We start from the raw sequence: 25,599 nt of genomic DNA on the forward strand, positions 1-25,599 counted from the left end.
ATGGGATGATTGAATAAGGGGGAAAAGCACAGGGCAGGTACAATGGTGGGGGTGAAAGATAGGCTACAAGGTTGTTTTATGTTTTTAACTCCACATGAGAAGATTTATTAAACTTTTGTCATGTGTTAGATGGTACAGAGCAACACTGAAAACAAGAAAAATATACATGTGTACTGATTCTGCTGCCAAAACTAATATTTACACATTAAATAAAAATGCATGAGTGTGAACAGAACACGTTGTTACTTTTCTATTGAGTTGGTTTCTCAACAGAAACTTGCAAGTTAGGGTTCATGTCAAAACATCAAAATAGATTGGAAATGTCATGTTATTGTATATTGGGTGGGAATGTACCTGCAGTTGTGTCAGTATTCTGTATCACAGATTACATTGTTGTGTTGACTTTCCGATACTGTATATACAGACTCTGGTAAAGAGGTTAATGTAAATATAGTTTGTTGACTTCCTTCTAAGGCCAGCAAAGTAATGAATATGCTGCCATAACTCTCTCCATCCATTAAGTGGGGCAGCAGGTACACTAGTTGTTAAGAGCATTGGGACAGTAACGAAAGGTCGCTGGTTCGAATCCCTGAGCCGTGCTGGTGAAAAATCCGAGCAAGGCACTTAACCCTAATTGCGCCTGTAAGTTGCTTTGGATAAGAGCGTATGTAAAATGTAATGGTTACTACCCTCCTCGAGTCTGGCTGTTCTGAAGGGGCTGAAAGTAACCCAGTCAAAGCAAGATAAGAGAAAGTTAAAGAGTTAGGGTGGAAAGGAAGTGGGATAGGGAAAGAAACAGGTATCAAGCTCTTGGATGAGAAGGGGCATGGTGACAATGCAAGCATACATGAAAAAAAAGAGGACACACATTCAGTTCTTATTCCTGTTTAGTAACAGGATTATATTTAGAGGCAAAGTGGAATTTCAGGACAAATGGGAGAAAAGCAACTGAGTCGTGTACAGACAAAAATGTCTTGAGTTATTTTATTATATCCATTATGTCACGGTGTGAAAACTTAATATAAAGTTAAGCAAAGGTTTTTGTTAAAATGTACTATGTTGAAAACACAAAACAATACATAAATTATTTTGCTAATATTGCTTAACAATTTAAACAGTGCCTCAGTATAACTTCATCATAAATGGTGGAAAACAGTAAACTGTTAAAGTATTTAAAAAAAAATCTAAAATACATTAAACAAATTCTACAAAAATATATTTCTTATATTGTATGATAGTTGCCATGGTAAATGTATACAACAATACAAACTGTCTTGAGAAACGTACAAAAATACTGCTGGTGTAGGTCGATTCACATTTGATTGATTGGTTTGCTATTTTCAACTATGCATCACAATGAACCATTACAGACAAGGCAGTGCAAGTAGCAAGTCAATTATGGTGCAGTAAAAAAAATACAATTCAACATGTCAATGTTAGTTCAATTATAGTCAATTCATGTGCCCCTTTGAATAAAATCACTGAATCAAATTGTTGACCATTTAATATTGTTATTAGGCTTTATTCTAATACGGTTTTTGGAAGTTGTTCTCATCATGCCTGCTCTTCTGCCTGTTTTTCTGCTTATCCATGGTTTCCCAGCTGAAACAAAGAAAATGACATATCATCATACAGGTCATTATTACATCCCAGTAAGGTGCAGAACGTTCCGTTTGCATGCTGGTGGGCAGGGAGACCCTCAGCTCTGCTAAAACCATCTAAAACTATTGAAAACTATGTGCAGATTAACCTAAACCACACATAACTGTCAGTTATAATACACTTTTATTTTACTCAAATATCCAATTAATGTGGCCAATATTGAGAGATTGAGATGTAATTCAGCTGTTTTTGGGCACTGTACTTCATTGAAAGCTGGCCGCGCTTAATCCCCAGTTAGAAAAGGACAAAGTCAAAAAGCATGTTACTTCAAATGTGATCCAAAGTTAGCCAGTCTTCCAGTCACATAATGACCTCAAACACAACCTGTTACTCGGACACGAGCTGGCGCTAACGAAAAGGCCTGTAGCCATTACTGCAATTATGGGGAACATGCAAATGGTTGTTGAGCTGGCAGATGTAATAAGTCTATTGGTCATTTTATTCAAAAACACCCCCTCCCTTCCCCCCAGTTATATCTTCAGATAAACAGAGAACACTGTGTCTGTGTGTGTGTGTGTGTGTGTGTGTGTGTGTGTGTGTGTGTGTGTGTGTGTGTGTGTGTGTGTGTGTGTGTGTGTGTGTGTGTGTGTGTGTGTGTGTGTGTGTGTGTGTGTGTGTGTGTGTGTGTGTGTGTGATGACCATTATCATACCTTTAGCACAGATGTCCATGCAGCTTTGTCTAGATATAAAGTTGTTGCTACTTCCTCCACAACCTGAATAGATGAACTGCTCACACATCCTGGAGGCTGAGTTGTAGTAGTAGCGCGGTATAGATGCAGCACATCCTTCTTTATCCAGGGGATCCAGGCAGAGCACAGGAGTAGCTGTCAAGTACATAAAACAACTATAAGAACTCTGGGAGAGAGTAGGCTACTCTTCAGCTAACATTAACCAAGAAACTCATCTCTGGTAGTCTGTAACCTAGCCTGGGTGCCAGTCTGTTTGGTAATGTAATCGAGCCTGGGTGCCAGCCTGGAATGTAACCTAGCCTGGGTGCCAGCCTGTTTGGTAATGTAACCTAGCCTGGGTGCCAGCCTGTTTCTGATCTGTCGCCAACTCCTTATGGAACTCTCATGCCAAACATGACAAGGAGTGGCCAGGAGTTGAACAGCTAAAGAGATGGGTAACCAGGCTACATCTCTAGTTTCTTAATAACGTAAGTAGATATAAAATTGAAAGAGGATACTGGATGGAATCATTTCAGAATAATATTGTTATAGAAAAACAGGACAATAGGCAGAGCGTAGGCTACTCTTCAGCTTGCTTTGTCTCATTTTCGACCGAGAGGCTCATCCCCGGCTTCTGAACATAAACAGACGCACAACTGAGAGAATTGTATGGAATAATTTCAGGACAATGCCTGAGAGAATTAAGGCACTCGGATACTGTGTGACTCTTGAGTATAGTATTGATAGAAGTGACTGTTAGAGTGTCAGGATTGGTCCTTTTTGTACTGGTCCTTCTTTGTTTTTTTTGTTTTGTATCCCCTTTTTCTCCCCAATTTCGTGATATCCAATCACAATCTCGTCTCATCACTGGAACTCCCCAACGGGTTCGGGAGAGGCGAAGGTCGAGTCATGCGTCCTCCGAAACATGACCCGCCCAACCTCGCTTCTTAACACTTAACATGTAAGCCAGCCGCACCAATGTGTCGGAGGAAACACTGTTCAACTGACGACCGAAGTCAGCCTGCTGGTGCCCGGCCCACCACAAGGAGTTGCTAGAGCGCGATGAACCTGGAATCGAACCTGGGATCAAATCCCAGGCTGTAGTGCCTTAGATTGCTGCGCCACTTTGGAGGCTGGTACTGATCCTTCTATCTCGTTTGAGTATAGTATTGATTAGAGGTCGACCGATTCATTGGAATGGCTGATTAATTAGAGCCAATTTCAAGTTTTCATAACAATCGGAAATCTGTATTTTTGGACACCGATTTGGCCGATTTAAAAAAAAAATCTTACACCTTTATTTAACTAGGCAAGTCAGTTAAGAACACATTCCTATTTTCAATGACAGCCTAGGAATTGTGGGTTAACTGCCTCGTTCAGGGGCAGAACGACAGATTTTCACCTTAACAGCTCAGGAGATTTGATCTTGCAACCTTACAGTTAACTAGTCCAACGCTCTAACCACCTGCCTCACGAGGAGCCTGCCTCATACGCGAATGCAGTAAGCCAAGGTAAGTTGCTAGCTAGCATTAAACTTATCTTATAAAAAACAATCAATCAATCACATTCACTAGTTAACTTCAAATTGTTGATGATACAACTAGTTTATCTAGCGTGTCCTGCATTGCATATAATCGATGCGGTGCGTATCATTGCTCCAATGTTTACCTAACCATGAACATCAATGCCTTTCTTAAAATCAATACACAGAAGTATATATTTTTAAACTAGCATATTTAGCTAAAAGAAATCCAGGTTAGCAGGCAATATTAACCAGGTGAAATTGTGTCACTTCTCTAGGGTTCATTGCACGCAGAGTCAGTGTACATGCAACAGTTTGGGCCGCCTAATTTGCCAGAATTATACGTAATTATGACATAACATTGAAGGTTGTGCAATGTAACAGGAACATTTAGACTAATGGATGCCACCTCTTAGATAAAATACGGAACGGTTCCGTATTTCACTGAAAGAATAAACGTTTTGTTTTCGAGATGATAGTTTCCGGAATCGACCATATTAATGACCTAAGGCTTGTATTTCTGTGTGTTATTATGTTATAACTAAGTCTGACTGAGCAGCAGCAGGCTCGTAAGCATTCATTCAAACAGAACTTTCGTGTGTTTTGCCAGCAGCTCTTCGTTGTGCATCAAGCATTGCGCTGTTTATGACTTCAAGCCTATCAAGTGTGCGCGCTAATAGCGTTTCAAACTTCACTCGCTCTGAGACTTGGAGTGGTTGTTCCCCTTGCTCTGCATGGGTGACCCTGCTTCGAGGGTGGCTGTTGTCGTTATGTTCCTGGTTCGAGCCCAGGGAGGAGCGAGAAGAGGGACAGAAGCAAAACTGTTACACTGGCAATACTAGAGTGCCTATAAGAACATGCAATAGTCAAAGGTAAATTAAATACAAATTGTATAGAGAGAAATAGTCCTATAATTCCTATAATAACTACAACCTACAACTTCTTACCTGGGAATATTGAATACTCATGTTAAAATGAACCACCAGCTTTCATATGTTCTCATGTTCTGACCAAGGAACTTAAAGATTAGCTTTCTTACATAGCACATATTGCACTTTTACTTTCTTCTCCAACACTTTGTTTTTGCATTATTTAAACCAAATTTAACATGTTTCATCATTTATTTGAGGCTAAATTGATTTTATTGATGTATTATATTAAGTTAAAATAAGTGTTCATTCAGTATTGTTGTAATTGTCATTATTACAAATAAAATAAAATAAAAATTAAATCGGCCAATTAATCGGAATCGGCTTTTTTTGGTCCTCCAATAATCGGTATCGGTATTGAAAAATCATAATCGATCGACCTCTAGTATTGATCCGTGGAGGCTGCTGAGGGGAGGACATCTCATAATTATGGCTGGAATGGAGCAAATGGAATGGCATCAAACACATGTGTTCAATATATTGGGAACCATTCCACCTATTCCACTCCAGCCATTAACACGAGCCCGTCCTCCCCAATTAAGGTGCAACCAACCTCCTGTGGTATTGATAGAGGTGACCGTTAGAGTGTCTGGGTTGGTCCACATTTCCTGATTACTCATCAACTATTGCATGCCATCATGGCCAGAATTTTGATGAGGATGTGGCTGTTTGCAATCAAATTGCCAAATGTCATGAAAAAGCTTCCTCTAATCTTGTTTCTACATCATTCCAAAGTAATACAACGTTAATAACACAATAGAGTGAACACAGTGGAGTCTCATGAAAAGTAGAATATGGATCTATTTTGTCATTTAAAAAAATCTACCATAATTTAACTAGGCAAGTAAGTTACAAACAATTCTTATTTGCAATGATGACCTACTCTGGCCAAACCCCGACGATGCTGGGCCAATTGTGCACCGCCCTATAAGCCCATGCTCAACACTGGATGTAGAAATGTTTTCCCTATTGTGCTTCATGGCTAATCGAAAACAGTCAGACTGTTGACCTTGACTATTGTCCACATACTTTTGTGTGGTCTGCAGTACTCCATGCAAGACAACTGGTCCTGAAAGCGGTTCTCGTTGCCCTGGCAGCCTCCGTAGACGAACTGCTCACACTGCATGGTGGTCATGTTGAAGAAGTAGCTCAAGAAATTGGCCCGACAGGGACCCACCTCTTTCTGGAACCTGCAGATCTGGGGGATCTCTGGTGGGGTGGAGAAGGTGAAAAGAAACACATTCTTATAGGAACTATTGAAAAATTAAATGGGTCACATTGTATCGTCTTTTATCCTGAATTGGTTTGGATTTCCATTTCAAAACCACAAAACTTTTCAAAAGTGCTGTTGGCTATATGTTCATACAATTCATGACTTAGAATTGTTTTGATGACATAAAATAAATGGCTTATAGTTTAAATAAAAAAATAAAACTGAACTTGATGAATATTTAAATGCAAAAAAAAACTACTGAGAATACCACACAAAAACAGACTTGTATAAACAAATAAAAACGTACTTGGTATTCTAAAACATGCTTTCTGACATGCCAGGAAACTCATGAAGTTGTTTGCATTCCCTTGGCACCCTCCATAGACAAACTCTTCGCATTGTTGAGTGATAGTATTGTAGTAGTAACGTTGGATATCTCCTCTGCAAGGTCCCTCATCTACTTGAAGTAGACACACCTCTGAAATGAGCAGAAATACACAACATCAACACTATTGCTGGCTGCAAAATTAGGTCAAGGAATCTCTGAAGTACAGATTCATGTCGACAACAACTTTATCACTACTGAAAAGTCATGAGCCAACGCCCATCGATTGATTATGATTGCAAAGTATTTTGGCGTCGAGAAAAACGAATAGAATATTAATGTAGCTATTACCAGTTACGGTATTAAAAATACATAAAATCATTTTTCTTTACCTTGTTTCGGTGAAAATGCAAAAACGTAACAAAGAGAGCATGAAAGGATCAGAAAAATCAATGAACTGTGCTCCATTGTTGTAGATTTTCCCAAGTTCAATTCTCCTAACTCTTAACTTTTCGCACCATCAGTACAGCCATTTATACTCTTACAAACGCTTTCCCAAGCGGCTCGAGGGGCGGGCTAAAATGGCTAATTTCCATACAAACCCGAAGTAGGAACGACCTGATTAATGTTTTGATCTGCATCATAGACAACGTCACATTCATACACTGTTGAACTAATAACGCAATATGTCAAACGTCCTTCATCGCGCGCAATAGATACGGTCCAAACATTGATGTGGAAAGAGACTACGATAATTGTAGGCTCGTCTGGGAATGAAACTATTATGGGAGTATCATGAGAAGAAGGATTTGTTAACAGATTTATGACCATATGTGTCATAACATATGACAATGTTAATTACTGTTTTTCTTCTACTTTATTTAACTTGTCAAGTCAGTTAAGAACTAATTCTTATTTACAATGACGGCCTACCCCGGCCAAACCAATTGTGCGCTGCCCTGGATTCGAACCAGGGACTATAGTGACGCCTCTTGCACTGAGATGCAGTGCCTTAGACCGCTGCACCACTCACTTTGCAAAGTGGTTTCCAGTAATTAATTATAACAAATGATTAGATCTAGAATTTGAGAGTTTATTTATTAATGTGGGCTGCAGGTTTTAACATTCTATTCGGTTCATGTTTAAGGCCTAAATCTAATTCAGATGAATGAAATTGATTTACAGTATGTGTGTGAATCGTCCACATACTCACTACAAAATATTGAATTGTCTCTAAGGAAGTGATACAGTATAAAACATTAACACATTGAGCTTATGTCATTCTTTATTGTGTCATAGTCCCCATCACATCTGGATGTTTCCCAATAAATAAATAAATATCACAACTCTGGACATCCATGCAGGATCTGCCTTGGTGAACTTTATTAGCTTTTCTCTTTACATCAGTAGAAATGTAAACCGGTGGGAACTCTAAAAGGACCAACTCAGTGGCCTTGTAGTTAGTGTCCCCCCTGAGATCGGAAGACTGTACAAATATGGCCCAATTCCTCTCAAGCTGCCTCAACGCTATGAGCCGTTCCGGCTCGCACATGCCAAGGCTTGTGTAAGGCTACTTAGCTTTCAACAAGGAGAGTGGAGTGAGAAAATGTAATATGAGCTGCTTTATAATGTGTCCTATTTCTGTCCTAACTGACAACTGGTTCCCTGGATGCATAAAAACAACAACACTCTCCCCCTCATTGAGATGTTGTCCTTTGATAGACCCCTACTAAATGTCCATGAATTATAATCCACCAGTGGAGGCTGCTGAGGGGGAGGACGGCTCATAATAATGGCTGGAATGGAGTAAATGGAATGGTATCAAACACGTCAAAGATGTGGTTTCCATGTGGTTGATAACATTCCATTGACTCCATTTCAGCCATTATTATGAGCTTGCCTCCCCTCAGCAGCCTTCACTGTAATCCACATAATAATTCAAATACATTGTTGCTGCAGTATTCTTTTTCTGCTGTAGCAAACTGTCTTAAGTTAAGATCCTACATCTGTACCTGACCTGTATTTGATAGAATATTGAATAAGAGTCTTGGTCAAAGAAGAAAGGCCTATTTCCTAATAAATATCAATTACATAAGTAGATAACTATATCCCATAATGACAAAGCAAAAACAGTATCTTTTAAACATTTTTGAAAATGTATTAAAAATGAAGAAAAATGTGCTTATTTACATAAGTATTCAGATCCTTTGCTATGAGACTCGAATTTGAGCTCAGATGCATCCTATTTCCATTGATCATCCTTGAGATTTTTCTATAACTTGATTGGAGTCCACCTGTGGTAAATGAAATTGATTGGACATGATTTGCAAAGGCCCACCCCTGTCTATATAAGGTCCCACAGTTGATAGTGCACGTCAGAGCAAAGACCAAACCATAAGGTCGAAGGAATTGTCCGCAGAGCTCCGAGGCAGGATTGTGTCAAGGCACCATTGAAGGTCCACAAGATCACAGTGGCTTCCATCATTCTTAAATGGAAGAAGTTTGGAACCACCAAGACTCTTACTAAAGCTGGCCGCCCAGGCCAAACTGAGCAACCTAGGGAGAAGGGCCTTGGTCAGGGAGGTGACCAAGAACCTGGTGGTCACTTTGACAGAGCTCCAGTGTGCCTCTGTGGAAATGGGAGAACCTTTCAGAAGGACAACCATCTCTGCAGCATTCCACCAATCAGGCCTTTATGGTAGAGTGGCCAGACAGAAGCCACTCTACAGCAAAAGGCACATGACAGCCTGCGTGGAGTTTGCCAAAAGGCACTTAAAGGACTCTCAGACCATGAGAAACAAGATTCTCTGGTCTGATGAAACCAAAATTGATCACCTTGCCTGAATTCCAAGCGTCATATCTGGAGGACATGGCACCATCCCTATGGTGAAGCATGGCGGTGGTGTCATCATTCTGTGACGATGTTTTTTAGCGGCAGGGACTTGGAGACTAGTCAGGATCGAGGGATAGATGAAGGTAGCAAAATACAGAGATCATTGATGAAAACCTTCTCCAGAGCGCTTAGGACCTCAGACTGGGGCGAAGGTTCACCTTTCAACACCACAACGACCCTAAGCACACAGCCAAGACAATGCAGGAGTGGCTTCGGGACAAGTCTTTGAATGTCCTTGAGTGGCCCAGCCAGAGCCCGGACTTGAACCCGATCGAATGTCTCTAGAGAGTAGAGGTCGACCTTATTAATTGGCATGGCCGATAAATTAGGGTCGATTTCAAGTTTCATAACAATCGGTAATCGACATTTTTGGACACTTATTATGGCCGATTACATTGCACTAATGTATATAGACTCTTTTGTTAAATTATTTAATTTTTCATACTGTTTATTGACTTGTTTATTGTTTACTCCATGTGTAACTCTGTGTTGCTGTCTGTTCACACTGCTATGCTTTATCTTGGCCAGGTTGCAGTTGTAAATGAGAACTTGTTCTAAACTAGCCTACCTGGTTAAATAAAGGTGAAATAAAATAAATAAAAAACTCCACAAGGAGACTGCATGGTAGACAGAAGCCACTCTTGTTACACGAGTGCAGCAAGGAACCAAGGTAAGTTGCTAGCTAGCATTAAAAGTATCTTATAAAAAACAATGAATCTTAATATAATCACTAGTTAACTACACATGGTTTATGATATTACTAGTTTAACTAGCTTGTCCTTCGTTGCATATAATCATTGTGGTGCCTGTTAATTTATCATCGAATCACAGCCTACTTTGCCAAACGGGTGATGATTTAACAAAGCACATCCGCGAAAAAAGCACTGTCGTTGCACCAACTTACCAAACCATAAACATCAATGCCTTTCTTATTAAATTCAATACACAAGTATATTTTCTTAAACCTGCATATTTAGTTAAAAGAAGTTTATGTTAGCAGGCAGTATTAACTAGGGAAATTGTGTCACTTCTCTTGCGTTTTGTGCAAGCAGAGTCAGGGTATATGCAGCAGTTTGGGACACCTGTCTCGTTGCGAACTGTGTGAAGACCATTTCTTCCTAACAAAGACCGTAATTAATTTGCCAGAATTTTACGTAATTATGACATAACATTGAAGGTTGTGCAATGTAACAGTAATATTTAGACTTCGGATGCCACCCGTTTGATAAAATACAGACCGGTTCTGTATTTCACTCAACGTTTTGTTTCGAAATTATAGGTTCCGGATTTGACCATATTAATGACCCAAGACTTGTATTTCTGTGTGTTATTATATTATAATTAAGTCTATGATTTGATATTTGATAGAGCAGTCTGACTAAGCGGTGGTAGGCAGCAGCAGGCTCGTAAGCATTCATTCAAACAGCACTTTCCTGCGTTTGCCAGCAGCTCTCCGCAATGCTTGAAGCACTGCCCTGTTTATGACTTCAAGCCTATCAACTCCCGAGATTAGGTTGGCAATACTATAGTGCCTATAAGAACATTCAATAGTCAAAGGTAAATTAAATACAAATGGTAAAGAGAGAAATAGTCCTATAATTCCTATAATGACTACAACCTACAACTTCTTAACTGGGAATATTGAAGACTCATGTTAAAAGGAACCACCAGCTTTCATATGTTCTCATGTTCTGAGCAAGGAACTTCAACGTTAGCTTTTTTACATGGCACATATTGCACTTTCACTTTCTTCTCCAACACTGTGTTTTTGCATTATTTAAACCAAATTGAACATGTTTCATTATTTATTGGAGACTAAATTGATTTTATTTATGTATTATATTAAGTTTTTAAAAAAGTGTTCATTCAGTATTGTTGTAATTGTCATTATTACAAATGTATCGGCTATTTTTGGTCCTCCAATAATCGGTATCTGAAAAATCCTAATCGGTTGACCTCTATTGGAGAGACCTGAAAATAGCTGTGCAGCAACTCTCCCCATCTAACCTTACAGAGATGGAAAGGATCTGCAGAGAAGAATGGGAGAAACTCCCCAAGTACCGGTGTGCAAGCTTGTAGTGTCAAACCCAAGAAGACTCGAGGCTGTAGTCGCCAAAATTTCTCATCCTAATATTTATATATTTCTTAATTCCATTCTTTCACTTTTAGATTTGTTTGTATTGTTGTGAATTGTTAGATACTACTGCACTGTTGGAACTAGGAACACAAGCACTTCGCTACATCCGCAATAACATCTGCTATATGTGAATGCGACTAATTCAATTCGAGTTGATGTAATAACATTAAAAAAGATAATGCACATAAAATCTTCATAATTCATAAAGGTCATGTTAACTGACTGATATTAACACATAGAACAAAACATATATGATCTCATAAGCCTGTGTTAACCTCCAAAACCCATTTTCCACACCATTAATTTAAAAAAAAATTAGGACTACAAGCTGGCAAGCTCCATACTCCCACACATTTTTTTCTGTCTGCATTTTCCTCTGCACTGATATGTAACCTTGCTACATCTAAAAGCCATAGAAAATGTAGGCTAAAAGATCCATAGGCTACACATCTCTACACATGATGGTTCCATGTGGCTCAGTTGGTAGCACTTACAATGCCAGGGTTGTGGGTTCGATTCCCATGAGGGCTCAGTATCAACATGTATGAACTCACTCCTGTAAATTGCTCAGGATAATAGTATCTGATAAAATGTCTAAAATGGATCCATCTGTTGTAGTATCTTTCCTTAGTCTATGCTTTTTTATCTGCACTGAAAACTCATGTAAACTTGCTTCATCCCAAAGGCATAGAACATGTAGACTAATAGTTAATTAGATTACTAGCCTTCGCATCTCATGGAGGCAGCTGCTGCCATATCTCTCTATGATTTCAGTTGAAGCTCATCCATCCCATGTACTTTACTTCCTGGAGAACTGCTGTCATTGTCATATTTGTAAAGATTATGTATCCTTCAACATGACAGGTTGAGGGTAAATACAGATTAGCCTTCTTGTCATGCTAACCTGAACTGCCGTGTCATTCCCCTTGACCCATATCTGCATTGGAACAGTGAAGAGAATCACAGGCAAAATATTGTTGGTATCCACATACTGTTCATATTCTTCCACTCTCATCGCAATTCTTAGATATAACACAACAGCCATGTGGTTTAAAAAAAGAGACTCATAGCAGACACCTGGAGAGTGGCCCTATGGCCTCTACTATGATGCTGCAGTGTTGGATTAAAGGGCATAGTTTTAATCAGATTAAGAGATTAGGATGTTTATGCAGATTACTTTATAACCCGGATTGAGGGAGAGGAGAGAGATTTCTCTGGCAGTATTCAGAGGTGGAAGACAGTTACCCGTAAAACGCAGTAAGTATTTTTTTTCTTGTATTTTTTCCAATGAATATAAATATTTGATAATTAATGTTATTACATTCATTAATCTAGCAAGCATAGGGAATGGATCATCTGAGTGCGGGCACTTTTTATAAAATAAAATAATATCCACAATCCTAATCAACAAAATAATACGATACGCAACCTAATGCATACAATAATGATTGTCATGGTTCTTGTAACGGTTTTCTTGACTTGAAGGAGAGGCGGACCAAAGCGCAGCGTGGTTATTTTGATTCATGTTTAATAAAGCACTTCACATGAACAAACTAACAAAAACAAGAAACGTGAAAACCCAAAACAGTCCTGTCTGGTGCAAACACAGAGACAGGAACAATCACCCACAACCACACAGTGAAACCCAGGCTACCTAAGTATGATTCTCAATCAGAGACAACTAATGACACTTGCCTCTGATTGAGAACCATACTAGGCCGAAACATAGAAATAGCCAAATCATAGAAAAACAAACATAGACTGCCCACCCCAACTCACGCCCTGACCATACTAAATAATGACAAAACAAATTAAATCAAGGTCAGAACGTGACAGTACCCCCCCCCCCCCCCCACCCCAAAGGTGCGGACTCCGGCCGCAAAACCTTAACCTATAGGGGAGGTCTGGGTGGGCGTCTGTCCGCGGTGGCGACTCTGGCGTGGGACGCGGACCCCACTTCACCATCGTCTTAGTCCACATAATTGTCCGCCTCCGTGGCTTTCTAACCATGGCAACCCTTCTCAATGACCCCACTGGACAGAGGGGCGGAAGCTCTGGGCTGAGGGGGAGGGGCTCTGGCGGCTCCTGGCTGACTGGCGGCCCCTGGCTGACTGGCGGCCCCGGCGGCCCCTGGCTGACTGGCGGCCCCTGGCTGACTGGCGGCCCCTGGCTGACTGGCGGCACTGGCGGCCACTGGCGGCCCCGGGCAGGCTGGCGGCACTGGCGGCTCTGGGCAGACTGGCGGCGCTGGGCAGACGGGTGGCTCAGATGGCGCTGGGCAGACGGGAAGCTCCGGCAACACTGGAGAGGAAGGCACTGGCGCCTCTAGAATGAGGGGCTCTAGCGCCTCTGGACTGAGGGGCGGTAGCTCTGGCAGCGCCGAACAGGTGAGAGACTCAGGCTGCGCTGGAGGGGAGGAAGGCTCTAGCAGCGCCTGAGAGGCGGGAGACTCCGGCAGAGCTGGAGAGGAGGAAGGTTCCGGCAGCACTGGACAGGCGGGAGCACCTGTTAGGATGAGACGGAGAGACAGCCTGGTGCGGGGGGCTGCCACCGGAAAGCTGGTGCGTGGAGGTGGTACCGGATAGACCGGACCGTGCAGGGGCACTGGAGCTCTTGAGCAGCGAGCCTGCCCAACCTTACCTGGTTGAATGGTCCCGGTCGCCCTGCCAGTGCGGCGAGGTGGAATAGCCCGCACTGGGCTGTGCAGGCGAACCGGGGACACCGTGCGCAAGGCTGGTGCCATGTAAGTCGGCCCAAGAGACGCACTGGAGACAAGATGCGTAGGCTTCAAGATGCATCGGCTTCATGGCACTTGGCTCGATGCCCACTCTAGCCCGGCCGATACACGGAGCTGGAATGTACCGCACCGGGCTATGCACCCGCACTGGGGACACCGTGCGCTCCACAGCATAACACGGTGCCTGCCCGGTCTCTCTAGCCCTCCGGTAAGCACAGGAAGTTGGCTCAGGTCTCCTACCTGGCTTCGCCATACTTCCTGTGTGCCCCCCTCCAAGAAATTTTTGGGGCTGCCTCTCGGGCTTCCTTGCCAGCCGTGTTCCCTCATATCTCCGGCTCCTCTCTCCGGCTGCCTCCACCTGTTCCCATGGAAGGCGATCATTTCCCGCCAGGATCTCCTCCCATGTGTAGCAACCCTTGCCATCCAATACATTGTCCCATGTCCATTCCTCTTTGCGCCGCTGTTGCTGTAGCCCGTTACCACGCCGCTTGGTCCTTTTGTGGTGGATGATTCTGTAACGGTTTTCTTGACTTGAAGGAGAGGCGGACCAAAGCACAGCGTTGTTATTTTGATTAATGTTTAATAAAACACTTCACATGAACAAAATAACAAAAACAAGAACCGTGAAAACCCAAAACAGTCCTATCTGGTGCAAACACAGAGACAGGAACAATCACCCACAACCACACAGTGAAACCCAGGCTACCAAAGTATGATTCTCAATCAGAGACAACTAATGACACCTGCCTCTGATTGAGAACCATACTAGGCCGAAACATAGAAATACCCAAATCATAGAAAAACAAACATAGACTGCCCACCCTAACTCACTCCCTGACCATACTAAAAAATGACAAAACAAAGGAAATAAAGGTCAGAACGTGACAGTTCTACGAGACGTATTCTAAAATAGTTTTTGTGAGTGTGGCTCTTCTTTAAGAATATGTTTACCTTCCCTTTGGCAACAATGTATTTCTATTCTTTGACAGACAATGCCGGGGGTGATAAATATGGACGAGTTGACAGACGTGGATAAGGCTAAAATGGAAAGAGACCAAAAGAAGATTGAAGTCAAGCTTGAGAGATGGATGGTAAATTTGACACCTTACTTTGATTGATAATTTTTACAATTGTAAAAGTAATATCTATGTAATAATAATAATAAGTGGGATAGTAATACATTTGTACTGTATTTTAAACATGGATAAAAGCCATGAAATGTTCCAAAGTGGAATGGATTGGTCATCAAAAGAGACTGTAATGACAGGTAACCTAGCGGTCAGGAGACAGTAACTGAAAAGTCGCTGTTCACGTAGTTGGCTCGGGGATTCAAACCAATCTGTCCATGTGCCCTTGAGCAAAGCATATAACCATAATTGCTCCAGTAAGTCACTCTGGATAAGAGCGTCTTCCATATGACTAAAATGTAAATACATTCTTGATATTACAGTTGTGTGTGTTACATGTTAACCATTCTTTTGTATGACAGACGTCTAAGTGCTGCACTGAGTTTATGGAGGCAGTTCAGGCCGGTGTAGAAGAGGACACTCTGGTCAAAGGCATCGCAGAAGACAAGAACCCATTCAAGGAGTTGAAAGGTGGATGTGTCGTCTGCTGAAGAGGACAGGAGTCAGAACAGACAGTGGAGATTTTCATTCACTGATTAGACCCTCTCTAGTGCCCAAGGACATGCCCCCTTCCTAGGAAACATAGCTGGATCAGCAATAGCTAACCAAGAGGCGATGGTAAAAAAAAAAAACAGATGTAAATAAATCTAAATCTCGTGAAACCATGTAAATGAATCCTTCTAGATTGTGATCCCTCCTTGGAGTGATGCAGGAAATAAGGGTTGTTTTTGGAATGATTGTCAGAGGTTTGTTGGATGGTTAATATTGTCAGTAAAGAGCTTGTCTCCCATGAGACTGTCTATAGTCTGAGTGTGCACCATCTATCTCATTATTGGACAAAACCACAGTAATTAAATGAGCTTGTTTACAACTACAAGTCACCCCGAATGTTGTGTAAAAGACAGAGTACTTTTACAGGCTTATAGACACAAGATGGTATTGACAAATGTGCCATCAATGGGGGAAAAAGTAGTTATGAAGGTAAGGAACATGTATGTTATGGGTAGCTCACCTGAACATCATGAAATCCCCCTTTTCTTGCCTACAGCTTTCTACTTTGTCTGGCATGGCCTACTACTGCATTTATGCCGCGTTGAAAACAACTGGGAACTCGAAAGAAATACGAAATCACAACATGACGTCAGTGATCTTCAGGTCGGAAAGACGGATCTCTAGAAAAAAAAACGCACAGAAATCAGAGATTTCGGAGTTCCCAATTGTTTTGAACGTGGCAATTGCTTGTGACACTACCAGTTGCGCATGTGCAGCTCATTGACGCACACACAACATTAAACTGTTACTTACACAGAAATGGCTCAGCGACTGAATTTGGTAGTAAGCCGTCATTTCTCTAAATTAACCTCGCTAAGCAGTACAAGGAAGCTGGCTGAAAATGTGTCATCTAAACCCAAAACGGCCAGTGGTTCAGAGATAACGGCTGATCATTTACTCTACACACCAGAGCATTTTGCGTTGAAGGAATGCAAGACTGGTAGCCAGTTAGTTAGCATACCATTACAACAATGAACCACATAATAATAAAATCATGATTCAATTTCACACAAAGTTAATAATATAGCTTTCGTGGATGTGACTATTGGTGGTTTAACTTGCAAATGATAATCGCACTTTAAGCACCATGAAAGTAGGTGAGAGTTCACTAGCAGAAAGGCTAACTCGACACAAACGACTCTTTTTTCTATTCGTATTTGAATAAAGTTTCAGTTCTATCCTACGACAATATTTCGCAATATTACAAGCACCACAACCTGAAAAAAACAGAAAAAGCTGTATTAGTTGGATACAGCCTTGTGGGAGAAAAAAACAAACATCCACTGACTCACGTGACGTTTGTCTGAATTTGACATATATACAGTACTTTGTTATTGTAGTTATGAAACGAATCTGATTTATATATACCACTTATAGACAACCAAATATTAATGTTATTTATGAAATATTGCACTACAATTGTAGCCCTCATTATGGTTGAAAGATTTTGCTGCGTGGTTGAAACAAACATCTCCGTGTTTCTGTCACAATCAGCAACAGTGAATTTTTTTGTCAATCAATATTTCAATGTCATTCATTCAACCTGCCAAACATCAAGCACATGTCGTATTCATACACAATTGTCCCAATGCATTTATAACTGGAATTTTGTCAAATTAATCTACCTCTGATTTTTGCCTGTTGTTTAATCCCTGAGAAGAATCTGCTTCATAAACCTGTACTTGAATATTTATCAGGCTTATTGAAGGCATCCCTGGTCCTGGAGTGCTACAGGTATGTCAGGTGTTTTGAGTTATAAGCTGTGTTCAAGAGCATCAAAACCATAATGTATCTTGGGTAAATTGTGACTGACTGACTATCATTAAAGTAGAACTGACAGTGTTTTAACTACTTTGCAGATATGAAACAAACAATCATAATATCAGTCAAAAATATAAAATTCCCAGTTTATACCACAAAACCATAAAAAATAAAAAAAATTGGCCAAAAATTCCATGACGTACAGTAAGGCATTGTTGGCAGAATAGATGGATGCAGTTCAATACATGAGTAATATAATTCACCAATACATGTGTTGGTTGTCCCAAAAATATTCCTATCAGGTTGTAAATCACAGCTGACATGGTACATTGTTTGCTGCCTCCACCCATTTCCGCCAAATGCGGAAACTATGGATACAAATTCTTCCCTGCTTGCGCATTATCATAATTCACATGCTCGTCACTAGAAGTCCCTGCATTATAATGTTTCTGTTAGCTAATACATCATGACAAAATACATCATATTACTGTCCTGCTAATGTGCCTGAACCTTGTAGACTAAACTGCCTAGAAAACCCCCATATCTGATGCAATTGGTTGCCCAAAATGGCAGGTTAGATGCAATTATTTCTAAATGAATATGCATTTATAACGCCAGACTTTTGAGCGGTTATTCAAATGACATAGCCTATTCACTACAGTTTACAGCCTAGACTAGATTTTTGTAGTAACTTGAAAACATTAACATTCTCCATTACATTATGTTGTTGTAGCCTAGGTAGAATACATTTATTGTCCCTAAAAAACTGAAACAACAGGGTAGCATTTCAAGCAGCATACCCGCGGGACTTGGACTGGGAGGGAGTGCACTCAGCTAAACCTCAGAAGTGCACATAGTGTAGGCTACCTATGATTTTGTCATCGGATAGCCGGAACCTGTTTTTATTTTTCTGTTTAAATTGACTAGATATTTTCACTGCAGTATTAAGCTTAACATTGAGCTTATCAGTTATGGTCTGATATGCATATTATTCTAACTTAGGCTATAGGATAGGCTACATCTGGAGCCAGTCTGTCTTAATTGTTCTGTTATGGTATTACGCACCTGTCCTCTCCGCTGCCACGGCTATTCATTTTCAATCTTGTTGAGTTCCAGGAAAAAACAGAATGCAAAAGCTTGTTGGACACTTATTTTCTTTAGCCTACTAATAGACTATTGGAGGAGAGATGAATGCTTGTGCTTGCTTGCTGAATGTAAAATAGGCTACAGTATTAGCAGGCGGGGAGTTGGAAAGGAGAAGCCCATATTTTCATATATTAGGCCTATCTTAGCACTGTGCTACATTCTGGCAAAGTACACCATCTGAGTAGCCTGCTAATGTACCTTTCTGGACCTTCTAAACTGTTGAGAATAGACCCAAATTGATCCAAATGGTTGCATGATCAGGCCTAGGCTGTAGGCCTATGCAGTTTCTTCGACAGGAGGTATGAGCAGTTATTCAAATTAGCCTACATCACTGCAGTTTACAGCCCTAGACAAGAATTGTGTATTGACTTGATAACAATAATATATTACTCATTACATGGGTAGCCTAGTGGTTAGAGCATTGGACTAGTAACCAAAAGGTTGCAAGTTCAAATCCCCGAGCTGACAAGGTACAAATCTGTCGTTCTGCCCCTGAACAGGCAGTTAACCCACTTTTCCTAGGCCGTCATTGAAAATAAGAATTTCTTTTTAACTGACTTGCCTAGTAAAATAAAGATTAAAAAAATAAAAAAATAAAATAAAAAAAACATGGTGTTGTAGCCGAGGTAGAAGAAAGTTCTAGTCTAAAACCTTGGTCGTACCTAGGTTTTACTGTTCAAAAGTTTGGAGTCACTTAGAATTTCCCTTTCTTTTTTTTTAAGGGGACCTTTTTTTGTCCATTAAATTAAAATAACATCAAATTAATCAGAAATACAGTGTAGACATTGTTAATGTTGTAAAGGACTATTGTAGCTGCAAACGGCTGATTTTTAATGGAATATCTACATAGTTGTGCAGAGGCCCATTATCAGCAACCATCACTCCTGTGTACCAATGGCACGTTGTGTTAGCTAATCCAAGTTTATAATTTTAAAAGGCTAATTGATCATTAGAAATCCTTTTTGCAATTATGTGAGCACAGCTGAAAACTGTTGTTCTGATTAAAGAAGCAATAAAACTGGCCTTCTTTAGACTAGTTGAGTATCTGGAGCATCAGCAATTTGTGGGTTCGATTACATGCTCAAAATGGCCAGAAACAAAGAACTTTCTTCTGAAACTCGTCAGTCTATTCTTGTTCTGAAAAATGAAGGCTATTCCATGCGAGAAATTGCCAAGAAACTGTAGATCTGGTACAACGCGGTGTACTACTCCCTTCACAGAACAGCGCAAACTGTCTCTAACCAAAATAGAAAGAGGAGTGGGAGGCCCCGGTGCACAACTGAGCAAGAGGACAAGTACATTAGAGTGTCTAGTTTGAGAAACAGACGCCTCACAAGTCCTCAACTGGCATCTTCATTAAATAGTACCTGCAAAACACCAGTCTCAATGTCAACAGTGAAGAGGTGACACCTGGATGCTTGCCTTCTGGCTGTCAGCGGAGCCTTGTCTGCCAGTTAAACAGTTAATTCAGCCTCATTTACTGCCTTTTTAGAAAATATAGCTGATATGGCTGACTTGTTTAAACAAATGTGGTTTCTACTGACAATTGATGTACCAAACTATGACATAAGGGAACAACGAGTGGACAAGAGGCAATCCGTAATTTCGATTAACTATTTGTTCAGCACTTTCGAAATGTCCAGTGGCAGAATTCAGAACATGGGCCATTCCTACAGTATTCGCGCTGTACACCAAGTCAGAACCATAGGATAAATAACAGGGGCATATAAAGAGACAATGAAAGCTCTTACAATATTCGATGATGACATTTCTCTAAAACAGGCTATAGGCTAATTAAGAGGTGAAAAGGGACCAAATTATTAGCGTGAGGCACATGGGCTACTAACAGCTTACTACACAACATACACTTACTGTAGTAACGTTATTACTTTCTTAGCTACAGTACGCATATTGCCCTGGCATTTCACATCATTTATGCAGCAGCGTACAATACATTTTTGTACTCACCTTGTGCTGTGGTCGCGTCCTTCCAAACCACTCATTGTTGAATTTGTGATTTCCAACTTGTTGTGTAATGTTTATGTCCAATGGCCGATGAGCACCGATACGTTTTATCTATAATTTCTGATTCATTATGATGACTGCTAGCTAACATTTTGAAAGTATGATGTTAACATGATCAGTCCAATCAAAGCTACTATAAATATAACGTGATTTGACGTCATTTTATCTGTGGCAAATGACCTTGATCCTTCTTGGATGGTCACTTCTAATGTAACACTATGTCAGCAGCCAAAGGGCGAGAAATTTAGAGGTCTCCCCTTACACTTCCCGGTGACATAGTTTCCCCATGAGTGGCAGAACACTGAGCCAATCACGGCACAACACTCCGTATTTTCTGCTTGCTTGCCCTACCACCATCATTTTGTTTTACATTGTTTACAACTGATATGTGACACATTAATGCCAAAATAATATGCAAAACAGGCAAGCCCAATTTTGTCATTGTATTTATTTATTATTATTTTTGCAAAAAATGTGGAGCTCAAAACAGGTTGGGCGTTAACAGGCTCTGCCCCACCTTCCCTGAATGATGGGTCGCCACTGGATTTAATCAATAGTGGAGCTTTTCATGGCCGGGGAACACAGAGCGCAGCCTGGAGGAATGCACTACAGATCTGCCATTTCATAATCTGGTTACTTGTTTTTCTTGCACTTTGACAGGTAGCCTATAGCCCTAATATTTAGCTAATGAATCGCCGAATATCTAGCCTTTATTTAGCTTCTTACTTCGGCTACTCGTCACTAGCACCTCTTTTCCAGCTGTTCCCGTGCGCAACAAGCAATAGGCTACGCAAGCCTCTCTGCAATAGGCTGTTTCTCTTCTCTTGAAATCCCAGGAAAAGCTATAAGTTACAAAAGCGACAGGACATTTAAATAATTTTTTATACTAGGACTAATAGCTTATTTGGGAAAAGAAGCAGGCTTGCTCTTTTAATTGCTGAATGTAAAACAGGCCAACAGCATAGAAAATGCATGCTGGGAAAGTGTAGGAAAAGTGTAGCTTTTTAAAGCAGAAATTTGCTTCCTGCAAGACAAACTCAAAAACGTTCTGGGACACTGTAAAGTCCATGGAGAATAAGAACACCTCCTCCCAGCTGCCCACTGCACTGAAGATAGGAAACACTGTCACCACTGATAAATCCACCATAATTGAGAATTTCAATAAGCATTTTTCTACGGCTGGCCATGCTTTCCACCTGGCTACTCCTACCCGGTCAACAGCACTGCACCCCCCACAGCATCTCGCCCAAGCCTTCCCCATTTCTCCTTCTCCCAAATCCGTTCAGCTGATGTTCTGAAAGAGCTACAAAATCTGGACCCCTACAAATCATCCGGGCTTGACAATCTGGACCCTTTCTTTCTAAAATTATCTGCTGAAATTGTTGCCACCCCTATTACCAGCCTGTTCAACCTCTCTTTCGTGTCGTCTGAGATTCCCAAAGATTGGAAAGCAGCTGCGGTCATCCCCCTCTTCAAAGGGGGGGACACTCTTGACCCAAACTGCTACAGACCTATATCTATCCTACCATGCCTTTCTAAGGTCTTCGAAAGCCAAGTCAACAAACAGATTACCGACCATTTCGAATCTCACCATACCTTCTCTGCTATGCAATCTGGTTTCAGAGCTGGTCATGGGTGTACCTCAGCCACGCTCAAGGTCCTAAACGATATCTTAACCGCCATCGATAAGAAACATTACCGTGCAGCCGTATTCATTGATCTGGCCAAGGCTTTCGACTCTGTCAATCACCACATCCTCATTGGCAGACTCGACAGCCTTGGTTTCTCAAATGATTGCCTCGCCAGGTTCACCAACTATTTCTCTGATAGAGTTCAGTGTGTCAAATCGGAGGGTCTGCTGTCCGGACCTCTGGCAGTCTCTATGGGGGTGCCACAGGGTTCAATTCTTGGACCGACTCTCTTCTCTGTATACATCAATGAGGTCGCTCTTGCTGCTGGTGAGTCTCTGATCCACCTCTACGCAGACGACACCATTCTGTATACTTCTGGCCCTTCTTTGGACACTGTGTTAACAACCCTCCAGGCAAGCTTCAATGCCATACAACTCTCCTTCCGTGGCCTCCAATTGCTCTAAAATACAAGTAAAACTAAATGCATGCTCTTCAACCGATCGCTACCTGCACCTGCCCGCCTGTCCAACATCACTACTCTGGACGGCTCTGACTTAGAATACGTGGACAACTACAAATACTTAGGTGTCTGGCTAGACTGTAAACTCTCCTTCCAGACCCACATCAAACATCTCCAATCCAAAGTTAAATCTAGAATTGGCTTCCTATTTTGCAACAAAGCCTCCTTCACTCATGCTGCCAAACATGCCCTTGTAAAACTGACCATCCTACCAATCCTCGACTTTGGCGATGTCATTTACAAAATAGCCTCCAATACCCTACTCAACAAATTGCATGCAGTCTATCACAGTGCAATCCGTTTTGTCACCAAAGCCCCATTAACTACCCACCATTGCGACCTGTACGCCCTCGTTGGCTGGCCCTCGCTTCATACTCGTCGCCAAACCCACTGGCTCCATGTCATCTACAAGACCCTGCTAGGTAAAGTCCCCCCTTATCTCAGCTCGCTGGTCACCATAGCATCTCCCACCTGTAGCACACGCTCCAGCAGGTATATCTCTCTAGTCACCCCCAAAACCAATTCTTTCTTTGGCCGCCTCTCCTTCCAGTTCTCTGCTGCCAATGACTGGAACAATCTACAAAAATCTCTGAAACTGGAAACACTTATCTCCCTCACTAGCTTTAAGCACCAACTGTCAGAGCAGCTCACATATTACTGCACCTGTACATAGCCCACCTATAATTTAGCCCAAACAACTACCTCTTTCCCTACTGTATTTAATTAATTAATTAATTTTGCTCCTTTGCACCCCATTATTTTTATTTCTACTTTGCACATTCTTCCATTGCAAATCTACCATTCCAGTGTTTTACTTGCTATATTGTATTTACTTTGCCACCATGGCCTTTTTTGCCTTTACCTCCCTTATCTCACCTCATTTGCTCACATCGTATATAGACTTGTTTATACTGTATTATTGACTGTATGTTTGTTTTACTCCGTGTGTAACTCTGTGTCGTTGTATGTGTCGAACTGCTTTGCTTTATCTTGGCCAGGTCGCAATTGTAAATGAGAACTTGTTCTCATCTTGCCTACCTGGTTAAATAAAGGTGAAATAAAAAATAAAAAGGAGAGGTAGTGCATTGGTGTGATCACTTTTGGCTGGTTATGATAACATTGTTGCACTGATGCTTTGCAAATAGTTGCACAGGACAGACAAAGATGAACACAGTCAAAAAGAAGAACCAAAAGAATTATGGAAACCACTTGATCAACAAGACAATGACATACTGTAGACCTAAGAATATGCGTAGGCTAAAAAGTGTTTGTTGTCGAATTGCAACAATTAAATATGAGTTACTATATTATTGTTAATTAGGCCTACATGTGCATTGATGTATTATTTGCAATTGTCAGTATGACAATGAACACACCCTGAAAGCACTGAATGGTCTGAACCAGTATCTGTGTGTTAGAGACCTCATGAATGGTCTTGTTACCACCTAATTAATAGCAGTGCGTAGGATGTGTTGATTAACTGGTGTAGGACTGTAGATCAATAAACTATCAACTTTCCTCTAGTGTGGATGCTCACCCACATTTTATAGTTATGTAGCCTATTGTTTATCATTAGTTATCGTTGTAGTTATTGGCTTAGTGGATGGCCCGGGCCTTAACTCTGACAAAACACAACTAAAGTTATTATTACAACCGAACTAGCCTACTAGTAAATAGTGAACGTTAGCAAACTTGAATTTAATAAATATCAAATTAGAATTTAATTCTCTATAAATAGACTCTTTCAAATGATTTACTCTTGCAAGTTTGCCACCAGTGGGCTGCGCTAGGGACATAAAGCGGGAGTCGAATCCATCACTTCCGTTGTTTGGCTGTGTCCATAGCAACGTTGGAAAATGAGGTGGATATGTCATTCCCAAACATTATAAGAATTTATTAACCATATCTTAGTGCTCGCTTGTTAGACAATGTAAAAAATGTGTCCTATTCTTCCTGTGGGTGTATATGAACATATTTGAATAAGATTTAATGTTGCTAAAACGCTGTCCGTTCCACTTGAATGTTTATCATGAGTGACTGCGTCAGGTGTATGATGCCTAAATGGGACCAGAGCCATTTATTTAGAGTTGAGCCAATGTGGTTTCTGCATTATGATGCATTTACATGACGCGACAACATTAAATGGCAGCCATGTTAGCACCCTATTAACATTATATGGAATATATATATTTTATAAATACTATAAAACGGAATGTCTAGAATGAGCATTATGATGCATTTACATAACACGACAACATTCTATGACAGCCTAGTTAGCTCCTCATTAACAATATATGGGGAATATTTAAACAATGCTATGTAACTGAATGTCTAGAATTAGAACAATATTCAAAAGTTTGCCAAACTGTCTAAATATATGGCTCTGGTTGGGACTAGGCATAGGCTAACCTCTACAGTACCTGCAGCCCTATAAGACTATGGTTGCCTTCCGCTTTGCTAGACAGTCACCGGGGACAAAGAACTAAAAATACAGAGAGCCCATAAACAGAAGGAAATCAAGACAGGGAAGTAAATGGAAATAAAATTGTTTTCTATTGTGACTTAAACCTCAAAGGATGCAGGGAGGTTGAAAATCAACGAACATGCGGAAGATGGGAATGATATAAATGTAAAAGGAAATTAGAAACAATATGAATACAACTCACCAGTGGGACAAATAGGACCTGTAGTGTCAGGATTTGGCCAGGGTTGTTCCGGGTTTTTGTCAGTAAATTGTGCTTTTTGTCCCT

General features: G+C 40.9%; 2 protein-coding genes across 2 annotated transcripts; one reads left to right on the forward strand and one right to left on the reverse strand.

Annotated features, from left to right (window-relative positions):
* Positions 1-970: 970 nt before the first annotated feature.
* Positions 971-6,849, reverse strand: LOC135551799 (tissue factor pathway inhibitor 2-like). The gene is made up of 5 exons (XM_064983023.1): positions 6,713-6,849; positions 6,303-6,473; positions 5,812-5,991; positions 2,314-2,487; positions 971-1,602 (listed from the first exon to the last, which is right to left on the reverse strand). The coding sequence occupies exons 1-5, from the start codon at positions 6,786-6,788 to the stop codon at positions 1,487-1,489; spliced, it is 717 nt and encodes a 238-aa protein (XP_064839095.1). The 5' UTR covers positions 6,789-6,849; the 3' UTR covers positions 971-1,486.
* Positions 3,463-15,828, forward strand: LOC135551800 (guanine nucleotide-binding protein G(T) subunit gamma-T1-like). The gene is made up of 3 exons (XM_064983024.1): positions 3,463-3,842; positions 15,077-15,178; positions 15,577-15,828. The coding sequence occupies exons 2-3, from the start codon at positions 15,080-15,082 to the stop codon at positions 15,703-15,705; spliced, it is 228 nt and encodes a 75-aa protein (XP_064839096.1). The 5' UTR covers positions 3,463-3,842; positions 15,077-15,079; the 3' UTR covers positions 15,706-15,828.
* The last annotated feature ends 9,771 nt before the right edge of the window (positions 15,829-25,599 follow it).

Source organism: Oncorhynchus masou, chromosome 13 (assembly GCF_036934945.1).
Source record: "Oncorhynchus masou masou isolate Uvic2021 chromosome 13, UVic_Omas_1.1, whole genome shotgun sequence".
Classification (NCBI taxonomy): domain Eukaryota; kingdom Metazoa; phylum Chordata; class Actinopteri; order Salmoniformes; family Salmonidae; genus Oncorhynchus; species Oncorhynchus masou.